This window comes from Nycticebus coucang, chromosome 1 (assembly GCF_027406575.1).
Source record: "Nycticebus coucang isolate mNycCou1 chromosome 1, mNycCou1.pri, whole genome shotgun sequence".
In the NCBI taxonomy this organism is placed as follows: Eukaryota; Metazoa; Chordata; class Mammalia; order Primates; family Lorisidae; genus Nycticebus; species Nycticebus coucang.
Genome location: NC_069780.1, coordinates 163,611,140 through 163,635,418, shown reverse-complemented (window position 1 = coordinate 163,635,418; position 24,279 = coordinate 163,611,140). Strand labels below are relative to the sequence as shown.

The 24,279-nt window shown below is 40.1% G+C and overlaps 1 protein-coding gene across 3 annotated transcripts in view; it reads right to left on the bottom strand.

Moving 5' to 3' along the window:
- C9 (complement C9) overlaps positions 1 to 17,792 on the bottom strand; it is a 69,578-nt gene extending 51,786 nt beyond the window's left edge. For all 3 annotated transcript variants that reach the window (XM_053591820.1, XM_053591809.1, XM_053591830.1), the window contains exon 1: positions 17,637 to 17,792. In XM_053591820.1, the coding sequence (XP_053447795.1) occupies positions 17,637 to 17,713 (77 nt within the window). In that variant the 5' untranslated portion in view covers positions 17,714 to 17,792. The remainder of the gene's footprint in view (positions 1 to 17,636) is intronic.
- Positions 17,793 to 24,279: the final 6,487 nt, after the last annotated feature.

Genomic DNA, 24,279 nt, shown 5'->3' with positions numbered 1-24,279 from the left:
GAACTGTGATGCCACACTCTACCCAGAGCAACATAGTGAGACTCTAGAAAAAAAAAAGAAGAAGAAAAGAAATATCTTAACTGGCTTATTGTACCCTCAATGAATCCCCAACAATAAAAAAAAAAAGAAATATCTTGTATTTGTCTATTAATTTTATTGGATAATTCTTGATGCTCCTTTTCTCATTAAACATTTGTTTTACCTTTGATTGGTAAATTTATTAAGTATAGCTCTGTTTTACAAATGGGAAACTAAAAATGGAGAATTACAGTACTTACTCAAAATTGGACAATTAGTAGCAAACTGGATTTAGAATCTACATCTCTGTACTCCTAAACCTGTCCAGTTTTCCCCTGACCCTGTACCACCTTGAGTTTTCCAAACACAAATACTCTTTAAAATAAGCTAAGTAGTCATAGCTTATTCAATAATTTCTGAATATAATAGCCTCATGATTTTAGACATTTTAAGACATGGGAAGCTAATAAGAATGCAAGTATTTTATAAAATAGAGCAGTCATAGGTAAAGAACATCATCTGGACAGCCTTATTCTTGCCTGGATCTATTTGTAAGTTCACACCTAAAGGATGTCAAGTTAGGCAAAAATAAATTGAAAATGCTTTTTATACCTGGTTGTTTTGCCTTCACTGGACCACTGGCACAATAAAGGCAGAACTCATGGGAATTCTTAGAAAGGAATAAGAAGTCATGCAGAAAGAGTGTGTTCCTGAATGAATATGCCACATAAACATTAAGAAAAGAGACCAGAGAGAATTCTGGGGAAATGGCCAACTGGTAGCCACACATGGCAGAGGGTCCTGACCAGAAGGAGAAAAAACAGACAGAACTGGACTCTATGAAGCCAAAGGTGGGGACCTGAGCCAAGAATTAAGTTCAGCAAACTGTAACTCCAAGGAATAACATTCAAGAAAACAAATTACAGGTATAAATCCTATCAACTAGATGAGAGACGCCCCCCCCCCCCCAGGTGGGAGGCCAGCCATGGGCTTTCTACCAGTGATCAGTAGACAAAAGACCTCTCATTTTACCTCACTGGAGAGAGCTGCTAAACACGAGGTCTCTTTCTCCAGGGAGGTCTCACTTATGAACCTAGACACCACTGCACCAGGCATAGAATTGAACAGATATTTCCCCCCACAATTCCAAAAACCCAGTCCACCCTTCCTCCCTCCCATGGTGCTCTGAAGTTCTTCCCCTTGCAAAGTGTTTGGTCTTTTCCTGAGAGATATGGGCATAGAGTGGACCGCCGACCATCAGGATGAAATCTGTGAAAAATGGGGAAGGAAGAGGGTGTGGGAACAAAGGGATATTCAGTGGGAGGTGGAGCAGTCCTCTGGTTATGACTTTGCCTGGCCAGTGGTGGTGTTGACCCTTGGTTTGGGCTGTGTCTGGTGGGAGGGGGTGCAGAACTCCCGGCTCTGATGGCATCCACAGCAGAAGAGTGGTGGACTGATTTCAGGGGGCTGGGTTTGTCCTCATTCCCAGCTGGGCCTGTGAGCAGAGGCTTGCCAGGTGTGGACCAAGACCTGAGTGCAAGGGTGTAGTCCTCTGACTCCAACAGAACCCTCAAGCAGAGGCTTGCTGGGTGAAGACCAAGATCTGAGGGGAAGGGCATAGTCCCCTGACTCCAAAAGAGCTGGCAAGCCTCTGGGGGTGGACTGAGACCAGCAGGCAGGGGTATGGTCCCCTGACTCCAGCTGGGTCAGTGAGCAGAGTCTTGCCGGGTATGGTCTGAGACCTGTAGGCAGGGCATGGTGCCCTGACTCCAACAGAGCCAGCAAACAGAGGCTTGCCAGGTGTGGACTAAGACCACTGGGTGGGGGTGAGGTCCCTGGCTCCAACTGGGCCTGTGACCAGAGAAGTGGTCAACAGTGTGGACTGAGTCTGGCAGGCAGAGCCATGGATCCTTGGCTCCAGTTGTGCTTTTGGAGACCCTTAGATCCCTGTCTGTTGAGCAGGGTTTGCACTGCCTGAGACAATTTCATCAGAATTTGTGTCTGGGGCTGTCCACCTGGGGATATTCTGAGGTTGACCTTGGAAGTTCTGTAGTGGAAAAGAACTGAAGGATGGGGCCTGGGTGCCACAGCTGTCTGAATATCTTCCCAGCTGAGATTTTAAACCTAATATCATAGCTTCTTAAGATAGGGTAGAGGTTGGCTGATATCAAAACAGAGCTAGCTTGCACTATCTCACCAAGTAGATCCTCAGAGTCTCCAGTCAAAACTCTGAATGAAAGAGGCCTTTGTAAGGTTGTAGGAGATAAGCCACAATTAAAAAGCCTAGGGCTTTGCTAAGGAGCTGATTATGTCTACTACCTGGGAACACTAACTCAATCTCACCCTACCAATTCTAATAACCATATAGTGGAAAATAAACATGGTGTGGACCCAACAGAACAACTCTGGCAACATGAATAACCAGTGTAGATCAACCCCCCAAGGAATGACAAAGGAGATACAACTGAGGATGCCATGCATAAACAATTGGCCAAAATGTCATAAATCAAATTCAGAATATGGATTTCAAATAAGATGAATAGAATGGAAGAAAAGTTAGAAATTGAAACCCAAAGAGTAGTTCTAAAGTTGTCTCAAGAAATTAATGACTTCAAAGACAAAGTCACCAAAAACATGGACATAATGAGAAAAGAGATAGCAGAACTCAAGAAAATGAAAAAGTTAGGCCAGGAGCTCTGCAATACAGTTCAATGCCTCAGTAATAAAGTTGACCAGGCAGAAGAAAGGATCTCTGAAACTGAAGACAAAGCTTCTAAACATTCTCAAACATTCAAAGAGGCAAACAAATGGAGAGCAAAAACTGATCATTTTCTGAGAAAGTTGTGGGATTACTCCAGAAGATCAAACAATCATATACAGATGCTCTACTCCAAGAGATTATGGAGGAGAATTTCCCAAGGATTGCAAGAGATTCAGAACTTCAGATAGCAGACAGTTTAAGAACCTCAGCAAGACTCAATCCAAATAAAGCATCTCTTAGACACATTGTGATTAACTTTGCCTAAGTTAAGATGAAGGAGAAAATTCTGCAAGCAGCCAGACATAAGAAAAGCATCACGAACAAAGGGGGAAATATCAGTATGACTGCAGCTCTCTCAGCCAAAATGTTTCAAGACAGAAGAGGATGGTCATCAACCTTGAATCTCCTAAAACAAAACAACTTTCATACCAGGATCCTGTAACCAGCTAAACTGAGTTTCATTTGTGATGGAGAAATCAAATACTTTAATGACATAGACATGGTGAAGAAATTTGTCATAACTAAACCAGTTCTTCAGGATATTCTCAGACCCATCCTCCACAAAGACCATCACAATGCTCTACCACCAAAGTAAACGCACTTGAATTTTTTAAACAAAACCCAATTTCCACAGTGGTGAAAGGATTAACAATGTCCACTGGACATCCGAAAATCCTGACACCCAAAACACAACCAGGCTTATCAATTCTCTCAATTAATGTGAACGGTTTAAATTGTCCTCTAAAGAGGCACAGCCTGGCTGACTGGATACATAAACTCAGACCAGATATCTGCTGTACATAAGAATCTCATCTTACCTTAAAGGATAAAAATAGACTCAGGGTGAAGGAATGGACATCTATAATACAGGCAAATGGAAACCAGAAAAAAAGCAGGGGGTACAATTTTAGTTGTAGATAAAATTGGCTTTAAACCAACAAAGATTAAGGAAGATAAGGATGGTCACTACATATTTGTCAAGGGAAATACCCAACATGAAGAGATTTCACTAATTAACATTTATGCACCCTACCAGAATGCTCCTCAATTTATAAAGCAAACCCTAATGAATATGAACAACTTGATATCTTCCTGCCCTATAATAGTTGAAGATTTTAACACCCCTTTGACAGTTTTAGATAGATCCTCCGAGAAGGAAATAAACAAAGAAATATTAGACTTAAACCTGACCCTAGGGTGGCGCCTGTGGCTCAAAGGAGTAGGCACCAGCCTCATATGTCAGAGGTGGTGGGTTCAAGCCCAGCCCTGGCCAAAAACTGCAAAAAAAAAAAAAAAAAAAAAAAACTGACCCTAGAACAAATGGACTTAACAGATCTCTATAGAACATTTCATCCCCATAAAACTGAATATACTGAATATATTCTTCTCATCAGCCCACAGGTCATCCTCCAAAATAGATCATATCCTAGGACACAAGTCTAACCTCAGCAAATTTAAAAGTGTAGAAATTATTCCTATATCTTCTTGGATCACCATGGAATAAAAGTTGAACTGAACAGCAACAGGAATCTTCATTCTTAAACAAAGGTATGGAAACTAAATAATCTTAGGCTGAATGACAGCTGGGTTAAAGATGAGATTAAGAAGGAAATCATCCAATTTTTAGAACAAAATGATAATGAAGACACAAATTATCAAAATCTGTGGGATACTGCTAAGACAGTCCTAAGAGAGAAATTTATAGCATTAGAAGCTCTCATCAAGAAAACAGAAATAGGGCAGTGCCTGTGGCTCAAGGAGTAGGGCGCTGGTCCCATATGCCGGAGGTGGTGGGTTCAAACCCAGCCCCGGCCAAAAAAAAAAGAAAAGAGAACAGAAATAGAGGAAGCCAACCACTTAATGGATCATCTCAAGGAACTGGAAAAGGAAGAACATTCCAACCCCACACCCAGCAGAAGAAAATAAATAACCAAAATTAGGGCAGAATTAAATGAAATTGAAAACAAAAGAATCATTCAGAAGACCAATGAAACAAAAAGTTGGTTTTTTGAAAAGATTAATAAAATGGATAAACCTTTGGCCAACCTAACCAGAAACAGAAAAGTAAAATCTCTAATATCATCTATCAGAAATTATAAAGGAGAAATAACAACAGACACTTCAGAAATTCAAAAAATCCTCAATGATTATGACAAAAACTCTATTCCAGAAATATGGAAATCTGAAGGAAATGGACCAATACTTGGAAGCCCGCCACCTTCCTAGATTCAACCAGAAAGAATTAGAAATCTTGAATAGACCTATATCAATCGCTGTAATAGCATCAACAATACAAAATCTTTCTAAAAAGAAAAGTCTGGGACCAGATGGCTTCACATCTGAATTCCATCAAACATTTCAAAAGGAACTAGTACCTATAGTATACATCCTTTTCCAAAGCATAGAAAAAGAAGGAATACTTCCCAACACATCTATGAAGCGAATATCACCCTGATTCCCAAACCAAGAAAGGATCCAACAAAGAAAGAAAATTAAAGATCAATATCATTAATGAATATTGATGCAAAAATATTCAATAAGATCTTAGCAAACAGAATTCAACAACACTTCAAAAAAAGTATACACCATGATCAAGTTGGTTTTATTCCAGGGTTATAGGGTTGGTTCAAATTTGCATAAATTTGGTTTACACAAATCTATAAATGTAATACATCACATCAATGAAATAAAAAACAAAGACCATATGATTCTCTTAGTTGATGCAGAAAAAGCTTTTGATAATATCCAGCATCCTTTCACGATCAGAACACTTAAGAAAATAGGCATAGAAGAGACATTTATTAAACTGATAGAGGCCATCTATAGCAAACCCACAGCCTATATCATATTAAATGGTCTAAAATTGAAAATATTTACACTCAGATCAGGAACTAAGCAAGGATGCCCACTGTCTCCACTGCTATTCAACATAATAATGGAAGTCTAAGCCATTTCAATCAGGCAACAGAAGGTGATCAAAGGTATCTATATACAGTCAGTGGAGATCAAACTCTCACTTTTTGCTGATGATATGATCTTATACCTGGAAAATGCTAGGGACTCAACTACAAAACTCTTAGAACTGATCAAGGAATACAGCAGCATCTCAGGATGCAAAATCAATACTCAGAAATCAGTAGCTTTTATATATGCCAACAATAGTCAAGCTGAAAATATAGTCAAGGACTCTATACCTTTTACCGTAGTGCCAAAGAAGATGAAATATCTGGGAATTTATCTAACGAAGGACTGAAAGATCTCTATAAAGAGAATTATGAAACTCTGAGAAAAGACATAGCTGAAAATGCTAACAAATGGAAAGACATACCATGCTCATGGCTGGGAAGAATCAACATTATTAAAATGTCTATACTACCCCAAGCAATCCCTATTGAAGCACCATTGTCATACTTTAAAAAGATTGAAAAAATACTGCTTCATTTTATATGGAATCAGAAAAACAGTCAAATAGCAAAAACATTACTCAGAAATAAAAACAAATCAGGAGGTATCACATTACCAGACTTCAGGGTATACTATAAATCTATAGTGATCAAAACAGCATGGTACTGGCACAAAAACAGGCAGGTAGATTTATGTAACAGAATAGAGAACCAAGAGATGAACCCAGCTACTTTTCACCATTTGATCTTCAACAAGCCTATCAAAAATATTCTGTGGGGGAAAAACTCCCTATTTAACAAATGGTGCTGGGTCAACTGGCTGGAGACCTGTAGAAGACTGAAAGTGGTCCCCCGCCTTCACAATTAACAAAAATTGATTCTCATTGGATAAAAGATTTAAACTTAAGACATGAAACTATAAAAATACTAGAAGGGAGTGCAGGGAAAACACTTTAAGAAATTGGCCTGGGAGATTATTTTATGAGGAGGACCCCCCAGGCAATTGAACAACACCAACAATCCATTACTCATTACTGGGATCTGATCAAACTAAAAAGGTTTTGCACAGCCAAAAGCACGGTAAATAAAGCAAACAGACAACCTTCAGAATGGGAGAAGATTTTTGCAGGTTATGCTTGTGACGAAGGTCTGATAACTAGAATCCACAGAGAACTCAAATGAATCAATAAGAAAAGAACAAATAACCCCATTTCTATGTGGGCAAGAGACTTGAAGAGAAACTTCTTGGATGAATACAGGCGCGTGGCCTACAAAAGCATGAAAAAATGCTCATCATCCTTAATCATCAGAGAAATGCAAATCAAATCCACTGAGATAACTCCAGTAAGATTAGCCCACATTACAAAATCCCAAAACTATACATGTTGGTGTGGATGCGGAGAGAAGGGAATGCTTCTACACTGCTGGTGGGAAAGCAAGCTAATATGACCTTTTTAGAAAAAAGTTTGGAGAATACTCAAAAAACTAAGGCAGATCTACGGTTCAATCCTGCGATTCTTCAATGAAGTATATACCCAGATGATCAAAAATTATTTTACAATAAAGACATTTGCACCAGAATATTTATTGCAGCCCAATTCATAATAGCCAAGACATGGGAAAAGCCCAAGTGCCCATAAGACCCATGAATGGATTAACAAATTGTGGCATATGTACACTGTGGAATTATGCAGCCATAAAAAAAGATGGAGACTTCATATCTTTTATGTTTACCTGGATGGAGCTGGAACATATTCTTCTTAGTAAAGTATCTCAAGAATGGGGAAAAAAAGTATCCAATGTACTCAATAGTACTATGAAATCAATATATAGTCACCTACACGTTTATATGAATGGTAAAACATAAGTATAGTCTAGAAAGTATACTTTCTAGGAAAAGGAAAGAGGAAGTGGGGGGAGTAGTGGGAGGATGGAGGGTATTTGCAGGGACCACACATAATGTGCATGATGCAAAGGTACATTTCAAAACTATTTTTTGGGGGGGATTTAATATGGGGATTTATTATACTGTTCTTTCTTTTGTATGTTAAAAATTTTAAGTTTTTTTCTTTTTTTCTTTATTTTTTATTAAATCATAACTGCGTACATTGATGCATTTATAGGGTTCAGGGTACTGCTTCGATATACGATGTGAAATGCTTACATTGAACTAAGTAACACATCCATCACAATTATACTCATTTTAAAAAATAGTTTTGGAATGCAATGGTATATTACATTTCAGAACTATTAAGAAAAGTATAATTGTGATAGATATGTTACTTAGTTCAATGTAAGTATTTCACATCATATATCGAATCAGTACACTGAACCCCATAAATGCATCAATGTACACGGTTATGATTTAATTAAAAAAAAAAAAAAGAAAAGAAAAGAGATCAGTGGTCTTGAATAGCTCCTTCTGTCTTTCCCCTTCTGAGCCCAGCACCCGCCCCAGCCTCTTTAACTCACTCAGCAGATAATCTTTTGTAGCTCAAGGGCTGCATATATACAACACTCACCACCTGCCTGTCACCCTGCTGAGCTATTAGGCTGAGTGAAGAAGTATCTGTAAAGCATTTTCTGGATTCTTAGATGAAATGTGCTTATCAAGTAAAATGTATCTCCAAGTGTTTCCATCTCAGCTTAAAATCACCCTCTAGATCAAAGTGATGTATATTCACATGGCAGGAGTTCTAACTCTAGGCCACGAGTGCATTAAACAAAGGGCCACTGATCATGTACACCTAGGCCCATCATCCTGCCATGAAGAGAAGTTTCTAGCTCTAGAAAAAAGAAAATCTCAGCAGCAGCTCTCACAGTGGGACACTGTGGTAGCCCAGGCAGGAAAGCACGTATTGTATAAAACAATCTCTCTGTCAATAAACAAGATGACGTGGATGCTATGAGTAGAGAAACATAAGCCAATTAAGAGTACATTTATAACGGATGGGTCTGCCAGTATGTTTAGTTCATGTAATTCATCAAGATGGAAAGTAAATATAATAAGAGTGTCCAACACTAACTTTTTTTCAAATTTTATTTGAGAGCTTCTCTCAAGTGCTCCCAGGGAGCTGACATCCAACATTTACTGAGGGCCTGCTACGTGGCAGCAGGTGTTCTAGTGTTTGGGGCTACAAGATGGACAATTTCCTTGCCATCATGGGGCCTACATTCTAGAGTGTGAGACGCAGAAAGATAACAAGCTGTTAAGACATAGGTATTATGAAGGGAAACAAAGCAAAGTAAGAGGACAGAGAATGCTCTGGGACTGCAGTTGGGAGGGAGGAGAGTAGCGCTTTAAAAATGTATCCGACTTATTGTACCCTCAATGAATCCCCAACAATAAAAAAAGAAAAGAAAAAAAAATGTATCCGAAAATTCTTTGACATTCCTGTCAAAATGTGCCCTTCTCTTGAGACTGGCTGGGCCTTTGTGACTGCCTTGATAATACAATGCAGAAATGCAACACTTTTTTTTTTTTTCTTAATTTCAGGTTAATGTGAGGGTACAAACAACTAGGTCATAATATTTGAGTTTGTTAGGTAGAATCCCTCTTATAGTTGTGTCCAGCATCCAAAAGATGTGCCACACGCCCTATATTGTGCCCATTAAAGAAGGTGTTTCAGCTCCATCCAGGTTAATACAAAAGACATAAAGTCACCATCATTTCATGGCTAAATAGTGTTCCATGGTATACATAGACCACAGTTTGTTAACGCATTCCTGAGTTGTTGGGTATTTAGGTTGTTTCTACATCTTGATGATTGTAAATTGAGTCTCAATAAGCATTCTAGTACAAATATTTTTATGATAGAATGATTTTTTTTTTCTTCTGGATAGATGCCTAGTAGTGGGATTGTGGGATCACAAGGGAGGTCTGAGGTTTTTTGTTGTTTTGTTTTTTTGTTTGACACAGAGTCTCACTATGTTGCCCTCGGTAGAGTGCTGTGGCATCACAGCTCACAGCAACCTCCAACTCTTAGGCTTAAGTGATTCTCTTGCCTCAGCCTTCCAAGTTGTTGAAACTATAGGCACCTGCCACAACACCGGCTACTTTTTTGTTGTAGTTGTCATTGCTGTTTGGCAGGCCGGGGCCAGGTTCAAACTGCCCAGCCCTGGTGTATGTGGCTGGTACCCTAGCCGCTGAACTATAGGTGCCAAGCCAGAGGTCTGAGTTTTTAGATTTAGATTCTCCATACTTCTTTCCAAAGAGGCTTGGATATTAGTTTGCAGCCCCACCAATAGTGTAAATGTGTAAATGTGTTCCCCTCTCTTCACATCTGCAACTTTGGGACTTTGTGATGTGGGCTATTCTTACTCGGGTTAGGTGATATCAGGGTAGTTTTGATTTGTATTTTTCTGATAACTAGGGATAATGAGCATGTTTTCATGTTTGTTAGCCATTCGTCTGAGTTCCTCAGAGAAGGTTCTGTTCATGTTTCTTGCCCAGTAATAGATGGAATTGCTTGCTCTTTTTTTGTCGATTAATTTGAGTTCTCTACGATGCTAATTATCAAACTTTTGTCAGATTCGTAACATGGAAATATCTTTTCCCATTCTGAAGGTGTCTATTTCCTTTGATTATTGTGTCCTTAGCTGTGTAGAAGCTTTTCAGTTTAATTAAGTCCTGTTTATTTTTCTTATTAAGGCTAGCTTACAGAGGCCATGCAAGGTCTATGAGTTTATCTAAAGATGTTTCTTCTGGGAGCCTTGCACCACTATGTATGAAGCCACATACCCTCAGTCCAGTCTCCAGCTCCCCAGTTGTTTGAATCTTCTCAGCCCCGAAGAAGAGGCCTTCAACATGACTCCAGCCACAGCCACCATGAGCTACAACCACATGGGAGACCCACAACAATGGTTTGACTGAGCCTGGGTAACCCACATAATCATGAGCAAAATAAATTAGTGCTATTGTTTTAAGATACTGTTTTGGAATGGTTTGTTACACAGCAAAAAATGCAGAGGACAGGAGGTGATGTTTGATTAGATACCTGAATGAATTTGGAGCGGAAACTATGTAAGGGTCTGAAGAAAGCATTCCAGGCTGAGAGAAAAATGAGGGCAAAGACCCGTACGTCTGGACTGGAGTTTGGAGTTGATTCTGAACTTGTTGGGAATCCTTGGAGGGGTCTGAGAGCAGAAGTAACAGCAAGATTTGTGTTTTCTAAAAATTTCACTCATTGTTGGATGGGGACTTGATTATTGGGGAGTAGACAAGAATGGATGCAGGGAAGGAATGATAGTGATTTTGGCTAGAGGGGTCCCCATGGAGACAAGGAGAGGTGGCCAGATTTGCCACGTTTCTTAAAGGTAGTACCAGCAGGAATTGCTGCTAGGTTCCATGTGGAAATGATACAGATAGAGGAGTCAAGTCTAATTCCCAGGGTTTTACACAAGTAACATGGAAATCATGGTGCAGGGTGGGTGGGGATGGGTAGAGAAATCAGTAGTTGTGTTTTGGATGGTTGAGTTTGGATTGCCTGTTGGGATGTCAAGATGAGATGATGAGTAGGCAGGTGGACACAGGGCTCGGGGAGGGATCTGCACCATGGACGCCAATGTGGGAATTGTCGGAATGTAAGTGATATTTCAACCATGGAACGGGATGCGAGGGAGTGTGTCTAGAGCAATGCAGAGGACTGTGGCAGCATATAAGAGGAACATTGTACCAAGTTTGCATGCTGGTGGAGTGATTTGGTACACAGAGAAATGATGTTGCTGGAGAGGAGGGTCAGAATTAAAGGAACTAAGTCCTCAGTTAGGCCAGAGAGGAGGAAGCCAGTACATACATGGACTAGGAAAGCCTCACAGGAGCACGTCTCCCTCAGCATCACTCCAAGAACTTGGCTGCAGTGCAATTGCCAGCTCCTTGTTAGAGCTCCTTGCTGCACTGTAAGTCCAGGGAGGACAGGGACACTCCATGATGTGTTTACCATTTACTGCAGCTCCTGACCCAAAGTCTGGCCCATGATGCAGACCTGGTAACTATTTGCTCTACTAAATAGATGAATAAACAAATGACCATATTTGGGCAATAGTGGTTAATAAATAAACATCTATTACTGTATATTGACTATGGAAATGAAAAGTACAGGTGAATATAATAAAAGAAGGAGGAAAAACTGACACTTTGAATATCTTCAGTATGTTGAGCCCAACTTTGCTATTAATGGATGCTTGGGTATTTTTCCAAATTGTTGAGATAAATTTAACTAAAATAGATTAAGTGATAGTTCTAACATTTAAGAGTACTTGATTGAGTCAGGAACTCTTCCCTTAAGCCTTTATCTTCATTATCTTACTTAAAGTTAGATCAGCCCTGAAACATCTAGCATTGTTACTATCACACTTTAAAGATGAGGAATTAAACCACGGAGAAGGTAAGGAGTTTCCCTCAGGTTACACAGCAGTATCTGTCTCCCAGTCAAGTACTCTTTTCCAGCTATTTGAAAAGTGAAGACTAAATTAAGTATAAGCATTATAACTTAATTAAAACATACCGCATATAAAGTCAAAGGATAAATGACAAACTGGGAAAACATCTATAATTTATAGCAAAGGTAAAACTAATTTACAAACTGATCATAGAAATCTCTAAGAGAAGGACCAGAGACCCAAAGAAAGAAAGACAAAGGATATGAAGAGTTTATGAAGAAAAACATACATATGGCCTTTAAATGTATGAAAAAATGTGTAACCTGACTCAACAAGAGAAAGGCAAATTAAAACTATACCAAGACACTATTTTTCGCTTATGAGACTGACAAATAACAAAAATTGGCCTGAAGCTACTCTTGGCAAGACTCTAGGACACAAACATTTTCATCTCCTACTGATAAAAGTAAAAATAATACAAATGGGGAGATTTTTAGCAAAGTCACCAAGGTAATTACCTTTTGACCCACTTATATCACTTCTGGGAATTAATTCTCAGGTATACCAGTGAAATTACAAAATAATATGCAAATAAGGATATCCATTGCAACATTATGTCTAGTACACAAGATTGGAAACAACCCAAATATTCCCCAATAAGAGACAGGTTGTCTTAGCTGTTCATTCATACAATGGAAATTTCATCAGCTGTGAGGAGAACAAGGAAGCTTCCTCATACGGATATGGGAAGTTCTCCAGGATATAATATAAAGTTAAAAAAAAAAAAAAGGAAACTGCAAAATAGCATGTATAATCATCCTGTTTGTAGAAGAAAAGGAGAGAATAAGATTATATATGACTTAACAGTTTGATGAGAATATTTCAGATTGTATATGAAACCAGCACATTGTACCCCTTGATTGCACTAATGTACGCAGCTATGATTTAACAATAAAAATAAATAAATTAATAAAAAAAGATTATATATGACTCTGTGCTTTAATCTACAAAAGAAAGATGGGAAGGATAATAAGTAACTCATATATGTGATCACCTGTAAAGGAAGAGGGAGGTGGGGGGCAGAGATGTTTTAAGTACTTTACACCTGATAACACACATTTCATGAAAAGTGATGAGTGGGGAAACAAGATTGCTCAATGTATACCTTGTTATATTTTTTGACCTTTGAACCACATGAATATTTTGTTGTTTACAAAGCAAAAAGGAAAAAATGATGATAACAGCACTCATAGAAGACTTAATGTTTGCCTGACACTGCACCAAACTCTTTGTATTTATTGTCTCAGGTATTCCTCATAGCAAGTCACATTATTATTTCCATTTTGCAGGTGAGGAACAGGTTTAGAGAAGGTAAGGAAGGAATCTACCTAGGGCATATAAGTGGTCTGACAGTTAAATTCTCAAACTTACTACTGTGTGTTTACATTCACAGCACTGTGTAAATAACTCGGTAAGGCTTCATAACCTTTGTATATCAGAGTCTCACAGCTGTGCTAGATCTATTGTGTGGGGGTGTCTTGCTGAATGGTGTTCATGATTGTTGTTGCATGTGCCATACGATGACAGCTCTGATGGTCATTCCAAAGAAAGAGGTCCAAAAATGCTTTGAAGGGTGGACTGGGCACGTTCACAGCTTCCCAAGGGGAATACTTCCAAGGTGACTGTAGTGATATCCAGCGATGAGATATGTAGCACTTTTTCTAGGACATGTTTGCAAACTTAACTGTTAGACCTCAAATAGCTAGAAAATTGTGCAGTCTGGATTCAAACCCCAGCCACGTGGCTCCAGAAGCTATACTCTGAGTACAGCTCTCTCTCAAAGTGGTTTTTTTCACACTTCTGTTCTACCTTGAGAAACATAAGAGACGATGTTCTCCTCATGGCAAATTTTCATAGGCACATGAGTTTTTGTAAAAATAAGGATAGTTAGAAATCCCCAACAGTTCACCAGTAAGATGAAATGTCTGCAGCCATATGATTCCAAAGGCCAGGTGTCACTCCACCCCTCCCGCCCCAAAACAAAGAGGCATACCCAAGTGAAAGCAGCAGCAAGGTTATTTTTTTTAAAACTAACAAACTAAATAAAAAACTCTGACATTCGTTGAGTTCTTACAGTGTAGCAAACACAGATGTTATAAGTAAATTATAATATCTGTATAATGATTTCATGTTCACAAAAATTTTATCAGGTAGATGCTGTCTTAGTTATCTGTTATGAGTAGAATTGCATTTGTCTTCCACTCCTACAAAAGATCTATTGAAATCCTAAGCCCCGTGCTACCAAATAAGAATGTGACATATTTGGAGATAGAGTCTGTACAGAGGTAACCAAGTTCAGATGAAATCATCACGATGGACCTTCATTCAGTATGTCCTTAAAAAGGAGGGAAGTTTTTTTGTTTTTGTTTTTGTTTTTCTTGTAGTTTTTGGCTGGGGCTGGATTTGAACCCCCCACCTCTGGCATACGGGGCTGGCGCCCTACTCCTTTGAGCCACAGGTGCCACCCAGAAGGAGGGAAGTTTTCACACACACACACACACACACACACACACACACACACACACACATATGTATATATATACATATATACATATATATATAAATACATAAAGGGAAGTGGATGTGAAGTCAGAGACAGATTGGAATAATGTAGTTACAAGCCAAGGAAAGCCAAGGACTGCCAGGCACCACCAGAAACCAGGCAGGACCTTACCCAGGGTCTCTGAATGAGCATGGCCCTGTTGAAACCCTGACTTTCAACTTGTAGCCTCCATAACTAAATTTCTATTGTTTGAAGTCACCCAGTTTGTGGCTTTGTTACAGCAGGCCTGGGAGATTAATATAATCAGCATCTTATATGAGGGCACTGACGTGCAGGGAAGCCAAGCAACCTGCCCAGACTGACACAGTTGGTAAGGCACCTTGACCTGAGCTTGGGGAGTCTACCTCCAGAAGAGCACTCCATTTGGATCAAACTTACATTATTAAAAACCATTTGCAGATCCCAGTTAGCTATTATTCAAGCACATTATTTGTGTCACTTCATGATCGAAGTCTCTGAACACTGTGCTTTGACCTTAGCCCTCAGTCAAAGGGCAGAGCACCCAGTGTTCATAGCAGGGAACCTGATGACCTCTGGTGGGCGTAGTGGTGGGACCCACAGAGCCAAAGCAAACTCTGCCTGCAGCTGCTCACAGCTGAGACCCAGCTGAGGGGCTTTCCGGTCCTCCCTCAAACAGCTGAGTGTGGCCAGGACCCAGGGGGCCAGACTTCGACTTCAAAGCAACCGAAGCCTTCCCTACAGCAGTTCATTTTTGATCAGCAGGAGCCATGATCCAAGAACGTGGGTTGTTTAAATTATTCTTTTTTCTAAACTGAAGATGGGGGTCAGGTGAAGTTTGAGGGCTAAAGCAACTTGGAGTAATTGCCCTTTCAAATCCCTTTTGTACCCAGATGACCACTAAACACAAATATTTTCTGACTGGTATGATGCTTTGTAGATAACGCAGAAGGAGGAAGTGATGGGATGAAGGAAAGTCTGCCTGAGCATCTCACCCAGGCTGGCACTGGTCTGGGCAGCACCTCATGGCACCCCTTCTGGAAGACGTGTCCCTGAGAACAAACCTCTGGATGCATGGGGCCAGGCTGAATGCAGGCCTCCACCCACCCCAGAAAGGCAGGCAAAGACGGGCTGGAGATGGACATTAGAGTCCAAAAAAGAATTTGGTTAAACTGGGAGTCAAATGATCAAAGGGGAACTGGATGGGGGCACAGTTACGTCTGGCAGAGGAAGTGTTTGGGCAGACATTTCCCTCCAGTTATACTGTTGAAGTCAGGGATACCAGGGATGACAAAACATGTATACACATCACAAGAGATGTTATCTATGGATTATATATATTATGTATATACTTTGATCACCTCTTTGAACTGCAGAAGTCAAACGTGACTTGTATTCATCTTTTGTTATTGGTACCTACTGAGTATTACCATTTTTTTCCTTTCTTAAATTATGCACATTTTTTGGCACCCTCCATTTCAGTACTATCATGAGAACAGATCATACTGTATGGGAACATACAGGTTAGTGTGTTCTCCTGGGACTCCAGGATAGAAGGAAGCAGGCCTCATCTAACTCCAGCGTCCGGTGTTTCTCAGTACTATGTAGGTGTTCAGTGAGAACTTATTGTCTGGGTGACTTATTTCCTGGATGGACTTGGCATGGGTTTTGTGATACCAATTAGGATAAAAAGTATATTTGCTGAGCGGAATGAGTGACCAGCCTGTATCATGGTGATTGTTCTTGAATGGGAGAAATAGAACCCTGAGCCTCAATGACCCTAAACAAAATGTGCCTCTGGATACAACTTGGGACATCAAGAAAGAGAAGAAAAAGTATCCAATGTACTCAGCCGTACTATGAAACTAATTTATGGCTTTCACATGAAAGCTGTAACCCAGTTACAACCTAAGAATAGGGGGAAGGGGGAAAGGGAGGGGAGGAAGGGGGAAGGTGGGCAGAGGGAGGGGGATTGGTGGGATTACACCTGCGGTGCATCTTACAAGGGCACATGTGAAAGTTAGTAAATGTGGAATGTAAATGTCTTAGCACAATAACTAAGAAAATGCCAGGAAGGCTATGTTAACCAGCGTGATGAAAATGTGTCAAACGGTCTATGAAACTAGTGTATGGTGCCCCATGATCACATTAATGTACACAGCTATGATTTAATAAAAAATAAAAAATTCATATTTCTAAGTTAGAAGTATACATAAAATCTTACTAAATAAATAAAATTTTAATTAAAAAAAAAAACAGACTCAGGGGAGTCCATTCACTCCTTCCACCATGTGAGGACGCAGCTAGAAGCTGCTATTCATGAAAAAGTCCTTCACCAGCACAAGATTTACTGTCTACTGGATCTTTGACTGCCCAGCCTCTAGAATTGTAAGAAATAAATATCTGTTGTTTATAAGCTAAAAAAAAAAAGAAAGAGAAGCAAAATGTTTAACCCTTGCCTAACATAGAGGCAAAGGGGCCGTATATCCAATAGTCTAAGGTATTAGACACTGAGGCAGAGTGAGGGAAAGATTAACTTTCTCCGTTTTAAACTTCTCAAACATCAGGCACCCATAAACTTAGTTTTATCATATACTGGTGAAAACCAGCTTTATTTCATAATCCCAAGTGTTTAAAGAATATTTCAACCTTAAGATTTGAATGCCTTGTTTAGAAGAAATCCCCAGAAAGGGGGGATTCTAAAGAAAACTCACAAACTGTGCCCTAGGTATTTTCTGACCTCTTTTTACAGTTTAATTCTGGGGCTTTCCATAACGCAATGTAGATTAACATTTTTTTGGGTAAATTTTTTGTGGCTGGGGCCGGGTTTGAACCCACCGCCTCCGGTATATGCGGCCGGCGTACTACTCCTTGAGCCACAGGCTCTGCCCATAGATTAACATTTTTACCTACTTTGCTGCTAAGAAATAGGCCTTGAAATACTGATCCACAGTGAAATTCCAGAGGCAAACAGAAAAGCGGCCATGCTCACCTGGGAGTAGGATCGGCAGCCAGGGCACTTATTTCTAAAACGCAGAGTGCAAAGGCAAAGCTCCAGCCGCCTGACATGCTCTTCCTTGCTGGGCAGCTCCAAGTGAGGTGGCCGGGCAGGTCCAGCAGGTCATGGAAGGTATTTATTTACAAAGGGAGGAAGGGGCACAAGTATTGTTTGTCTGCGCTCAGGGTTTTGGTCCAGATGGGTTACCTGGGTTCCGAAGTCCAACCAAAGGAGACGCATTTTGAAACTCTTGAGACCAAGAGTTTCTCCTGTTTTCTCATACTGACAAGTGTATGTGGACAATGAGCCTGTGGACAGTAGAGTGGCTAAGGTTAGCAGCAGTGCTGTGTAAAAGTGAAAACAATAACACAGAACCCCCTATGTCCTGGTCTTGAAAGGCTCTGGGAGAGGGGATAAAGGTGCGTGTGATTTTGGGGAAAAAAACCTGTGGATGATTCTCGAGGAGGCGTACACTCAAAATTAGTAAAGCCCCGCACTGAACAGAAAGGAAGGCGCAGACATGGACGTCCCAAGTTTTGGTTCTTTCAGTCTGAGGATGAGCTATGTGGCTTAATTCCACACTGGCCAGGGAAAGCATAAAATGCATTTATTACAAACCTGGCTTTCTTTAGAGGCATAGTGGAGCATTGGGGGAATGAGATATGGATTCCTGAGGCCACTGCCAATATCCTCCAAAACATACGGTTTCCTCATCTCAGGATCACACACCTCAGAAAAGTAGATTCTGGGATGAGAACATTTGTTTCTGCCCCAGAAAAAGAATTTCTCCCCCACATTTTTATGCTCACCAGCTCTTGTGGGAAGAGCAGTGTGTTTTGGGAGGACTGGAGAATGTCAACATCACAGCTACTCTGAGAGCACTGGTTGCCCAATACAAGATCTGGGGCCTGCCCAGTGCCCACCAACTCTATGATAATTGGCCCAGGATAAGACCCTGCATCCGGGATTATGAAAACTGCTTAAGTCATTCCGTGTTGACGTTGAGAATGGCCACCTTGTGAAGAAAGACGCAGAGTGTCATAGGCAATACACATATACATCCGTAGGCAGTATGTCAGCAAAGTCTCCTGACGTAGTTCTTAAGGGGATTTCATAAGGATTATTATTATGTAGGCAGATTTCAAAAGTTAACAAGTACAAAGACACAAAGCAGGGAGTAGGAAGAAGGAAAAACAGAAAATACAGCTAGTTTCTCCACTCCTGCCTTATAGATGGTCTCACCTGGGGTACAAGCTATCTATTTCCACCCCCTTTCTTGGCTCCTCTTCTTTTTATGGAATGAGCTCGAGTTCTCTAATGAGATTAAGCTCACTTTTTCCTGAGATTGCTATGGAGAAGTTATCTGGGCAGTGTATAGGGCACGCAGAATTGCCATGTAATGAGATGATCCAAGTAGATGTCACACACTTGGAGCTGGGTCCATAAATCTAAACCACCAGGTCGCTTCCTATGAGTCTCAGCCAATGGCAGGTGGCTGCATCCTCCTGCAGTAGGAATCTGTCAGCTGTGATGCAGCAAAGTTGAGGACTCTCACTGGCCTCTCTGGACCCCACAGGATACCTATGGAAATTAGGACTTGAAAGCAGTCAAAAGTGGATGATGTTTATGCTAACTAGTCTTGATGCTAACTGGTTAGACTTTGTGATAATTATACTTGATAAATAGATGTGATTGGAGGTTGAAAAATCACCTGTCTCCTTGGAGACTAACTCAATAGAAGGGGAGTGGGAAGGGAGAATTTCTTGACTGACTGGTTCGCATAGGAGGTTGTTCTCATCTTGCTCAGTTTCATTTATTTTATTACTGTGGTTCTGGCTAAATGTAATGTAGCAATGTGACATAATTAAAATAATAAATATAATAAAAGTATAATAATATATTATTTATATATTAATACTGTTAATATATATACTGTTAATATAATATAATAAATAACATATGAAATACATAAATAATATGCCTTACATTAGGGCTTTTAACTCTCCCTTGGCCTTAATACGTATCATGTATCTGACATATTTTTAAAAGAAGCTTACATTTCCGTGTGTATCTCGGAGAAATGAAGGGTCATGATGCAGTAGGCTGAAGAAATGAAAATAACATTTTTTTTATTTGTATAAAACTTAATGGTTTCCAAAAGCGAATGGATAAAGTTTTACTGAACTTCTACAATGTGCCAGCCCATCTCTCTCTACGTGATTTCATCTAATCCTCAAAAATCCCCATTTTACAGTTGAGGAAACTGAGGCACACTGAGATTGCAATGTTTTTCCAGCATCCACTGTGGGTGAGTAACTTGAACATTCTACGTCTGGCTCTATACCTTGCTCCCACCACACTTTCAGTACCCTTGTTATTATTTTAATTATTTAACTTCATAGGTAGTTAATTTAATTTAATAGGTACTTTGCTATAAAATTCCTTACAGAATTCTTTCAACTTCTTGAAAAGAAGGTTTTAGTCTAGTTTCACAGATGAGGCTCAGAGAAGTACACCCTACCCTCCATATACCATAGACGGGCAGAGTTGGGATGGGAATAAACCATGTTGCTAACCTCTCATTCCAGGGTTTTTCACTCTGTGATGGGTTCTCAAAGGTCTCACCAGTCAGTGGCTTTTTTTTTTTAATATTCGTTTATTATTCCCAATTTGCTTGGGAATTTTGTGGTGGTGAATTGTTATTTTTTACATAATAATAATACTTTTCCCAGCTTTTGTAAGGCAGACATATACAAATATACATCAGAAATCTGAATTCTAATGTAAGTATGATGTAAGTATGTTGAGGACCACATCCCCCTTGGCTCTTTTAAAGTGATGGAAATGGTTTTTTGAAAGTCCTTTATTGGTAAGTTCATGAACTCCCCTGGTTTCCAGGGATCTTATTGGGAACCCGTCCCATAGCTGCTTCTCACTGAATGTCCAGAGATTCACAGATCTTACACTACTACGGTAGAATTTAAGACTTCCACTTACAACACAGCATTTGGTGGAGATAATTAGAATCACCGAATGGGGAGAAGCAGGGCAGCACTGTCAAAGGCTCGTTTGGGTGTGTCTCGTGTGCGGCTGTGTCCCTAACATCTCGCATTGTGTCTGGCACATTTCTGAATTACATACTTTGATAGATGAATGAATGAAGGCAGATGGGAAAATGATTCCAGGGTAGGGAAGTGGCTGCCCAAGGCCACGCGATCGCGGTAGGAGAAGCCTCAGAGCCCACTCTCCTCACAGCTGTTCCTGTGCCACCATCAGATGGAGAGAAGAATGAGCTCCTCTAGGGTGTGACTGAGGGTGGGATAAGTCTGACTGTCCTTTTGCAGTAATAAGGAATCCTGTGGCTCAGATCTGTTTAAAGCCACATGGAACTACTTAGGGCCCACTTGATTGCATTACAGTATTTTATTTTAAGAGGAGATTATGCAGAATGTCTTCTCTTTTGAAGTTCACAACATCTATCTGTGCCACCTCCTGCCCTTGCTTTTACCAGCACTCTTACTGCTGGTGTCTTCCATGCACTCAAACTACAGCCTCTGCTCTGGTTGTTTCAGGATTCTCATGGGCACTACTCTGCCTCATTCTTTTCTGACTTTGTCAGTTCTATCAATATTTATCTTCATCCCATTCAGCCCACAGTTATCCCCAGTGTCCTGCCAACACCCCAAATGGCTTTACTTTTGAAGTATCAATATCCTACTCTCTGACCACAATTTCCAAGAATCCAAGCTACTTCATGCTCATACTTGCCAGTATCCCCTTTCTTTGACTTTGTTGACTCTTCCAGCTCCTAGATTTCTCCATTTTCCTCTGGATTACCTCCTTCCTGCTAGCCACTTTTTCTTTCATTTCTTTATCTGGATCCCCTGCCCATTGATGATTTCCTCTCTCACTTTTTCCACCGTTTGCACCAATATCTCTAGGCACTCAGCCTGTGTCAGTCCTACCAATTTGTTTTTCCTTTGCTTTGCCCAATCTAGTTGAACATTCCTCTCCATTAATCTGTCTTTCACGGGTCTTTGGTTGGCCCTGTTCCTCTACTTCTGTTAGTGGCTCTTTCACCTTCTACTCCACCAAGAAACCAGAACAGAAAAACTCCTGTGGTCTCCTGTGGGCCTCTCTGTGTCAACTTCTGGGTCTCTCAATCAGCTCTCAGAGGAAGAGGAAGCCTCCATTTATTTAGGAAAATCTGAGGTCCATATTCACATCCCAACTTCCCATGGTTCTGTTATAGTTGTCCTTTCTCTTATACCCTCAGCATCTCTGAATATTTCCATCTTGCTTCCTTCTCTGCAGCCTGGGAATGTGCTAATGTCTCTTTTACCTTTAAAGAATTGTACTTAATTCCTTGGTTCTCTCTCATTGCTATAACCCTGTTGGCTATACTTTCACAGTCTGTGTCAACCTTCTGATGGCACGGGGCTATGTCAAACTCTAGCAGTTCACTTCTTGCCTCTCCTGACCCCACTGAACACCTCTTTGTTGCTAAATTTGGTGGACATTTCTTGGAGATATTTGTCTCTTAGAGGCATTTGACCCTATCAGGTAGTCTCTATGCTTTAAAACTCATGGTTTCTTTGACTTTTGTGGAAGTAACGCCTCATTCTTCTGCTTCTCTTTTGTTGCCTCCTTCCCCTGGCCATCACATGAATGCTGGTATTTCTCAGAGGTCTGTCCTCTGTCGCTTCACTTCTCAGTACACACCTTTTTTTCTTCTCTACCCTTAATGTTAAGCTGCCTTTACACTTAGAGTTCTCAGAGATGACCTGTTAAAGCCCCTTTACCAGAATACCCTGGCTCTTGTTTTGAAAGAATAGATTCCTGGAAGTGATAAAAAAACACACACACAAAAAAAACAATTGGCTCTCACTGGATAAAAGACTTAAACCTAAGACATGAAACAGTAAAGATTCTTGGAAAAAGTGCAGGAGAAACACTTGAAGAAATTGGCCTGGGAGAAAACTTTATAAGGAGATCCCCCAGGGCAATTGAAGCAATACCAAAAATACATTACTGGGATATGATCAAACTAAACAGCTTCTGCACTGCCAAGAATATAGTAAGTAAAGCAAGTAGACAGCCCTCAGAATGGGAGAGGATATTTGCAGGTTACATTTCTGACAAAGGTCTGATAACCAGAATCCACAGAGAACTCAAAGTGATTAATAAGAAAAGAACAAGTGATCCCATTTCACTATGGGCAAGAGACCTGAACAGAAGCTTCTCTGAAGAAGACAGGTGCATGGTCTACAGGTGCATTGTCTACAGACACAAGAAAAAATTTTCATCATCTTTAATCATCAGAGAAATGCAAATCAAAACCACTTTGAGATACCACCTAACTCTAGTAAGAGTAGCCCACATAACAAAATCCCAAAACTACAGATGTTGGCGTGGATGTGGAGAAAAGAGAATACTTCTCCGCTGCTGGTGGGAATGCAAACTAATACGTCCCTTTTGGAAAGAAGTTTGGAGAACACTGAGGGATCTAAAAATTGACCGGCCCTTGGATCCTGCAATTCCTCTAGTAGGAGTATATACAAAAGATCAAAAATCACTTTGCAAAAGAGATATTTGCACCAGATTATTCATTGCAGCCCAATTCGTAATAGCCAAATCATGGAAGAAGCCCAAGTGCCCATTGACCCATGAATGGATTAATAAATTGTGGTATATGTACACCATGGAATACTATGCAGCCTTAAAAAAGATGGAGACTTTACCTCTTTTACGTTTACATGGAGAAACCTGGAACATATTATCCTGAATAAAGTATCTCAAGAATGGAAGAAGAAGTATCTAATGTACTTAGTGCTTCTATGAAACCAACTTATATTTACTCACACTTTCTTATGAAAGATAGAACACAACTGTAGCCCAGGATGAAGGAGAGAAATGGAGTGGGAAGGGAAGGGAGGGGGGAGGTTTGATAGAGGGAGGGTAAAAGGTGGGACCACACCTACGGAGCATATTGTGAGGGTACAATTCAAATCTGTCAAGTGTAGAACATAAATGTCTTAACACAGTAATCAAGTAAATGAGGCAAAAGCTATGTTGATTGGTTTGATGTAAGCACATCAGATTGTATTAAAAAATCAACACATTGTACCCCACGTATGCATAAATGTATTCATGATCTGTGTGTATATGACTTAATAAAAAAAATTAAAAACCCACAAAGTTTATGGTGTTACTTTCCAGCATCACAATTTTTAAGTACTTCTAAGAAATCTCTAGGCAGACTTTGATTTGTCCATGATAAATTGAACTTGCCATAACTAAAATCAAATACACAATCCCTGCCCTGTCAAGAAAGCTCTTGTTATTGTGGTCTTTATTTTGGTTAATAAACTACACCCACCCTGTCTTTCTGGTTCCCACACCTGGAAGTCACCTTGGCTTTTAATTACATTAGTCCTTTGACCCACTATACACAGAGTGTTATGCAGACCCATAGTGGTTACTCTGTAGTTATTTTAGAGTTACTGGTTGAAAAGTTGATTTCACTCAATATATGTATATCTGGCTCCTGGAACATGGGAATTTGACCTGAAAAATGGTATTTGAGGATCAAATTATATCCAGATTTGCTAAGTAGTTAACAACATTAAACCCAACA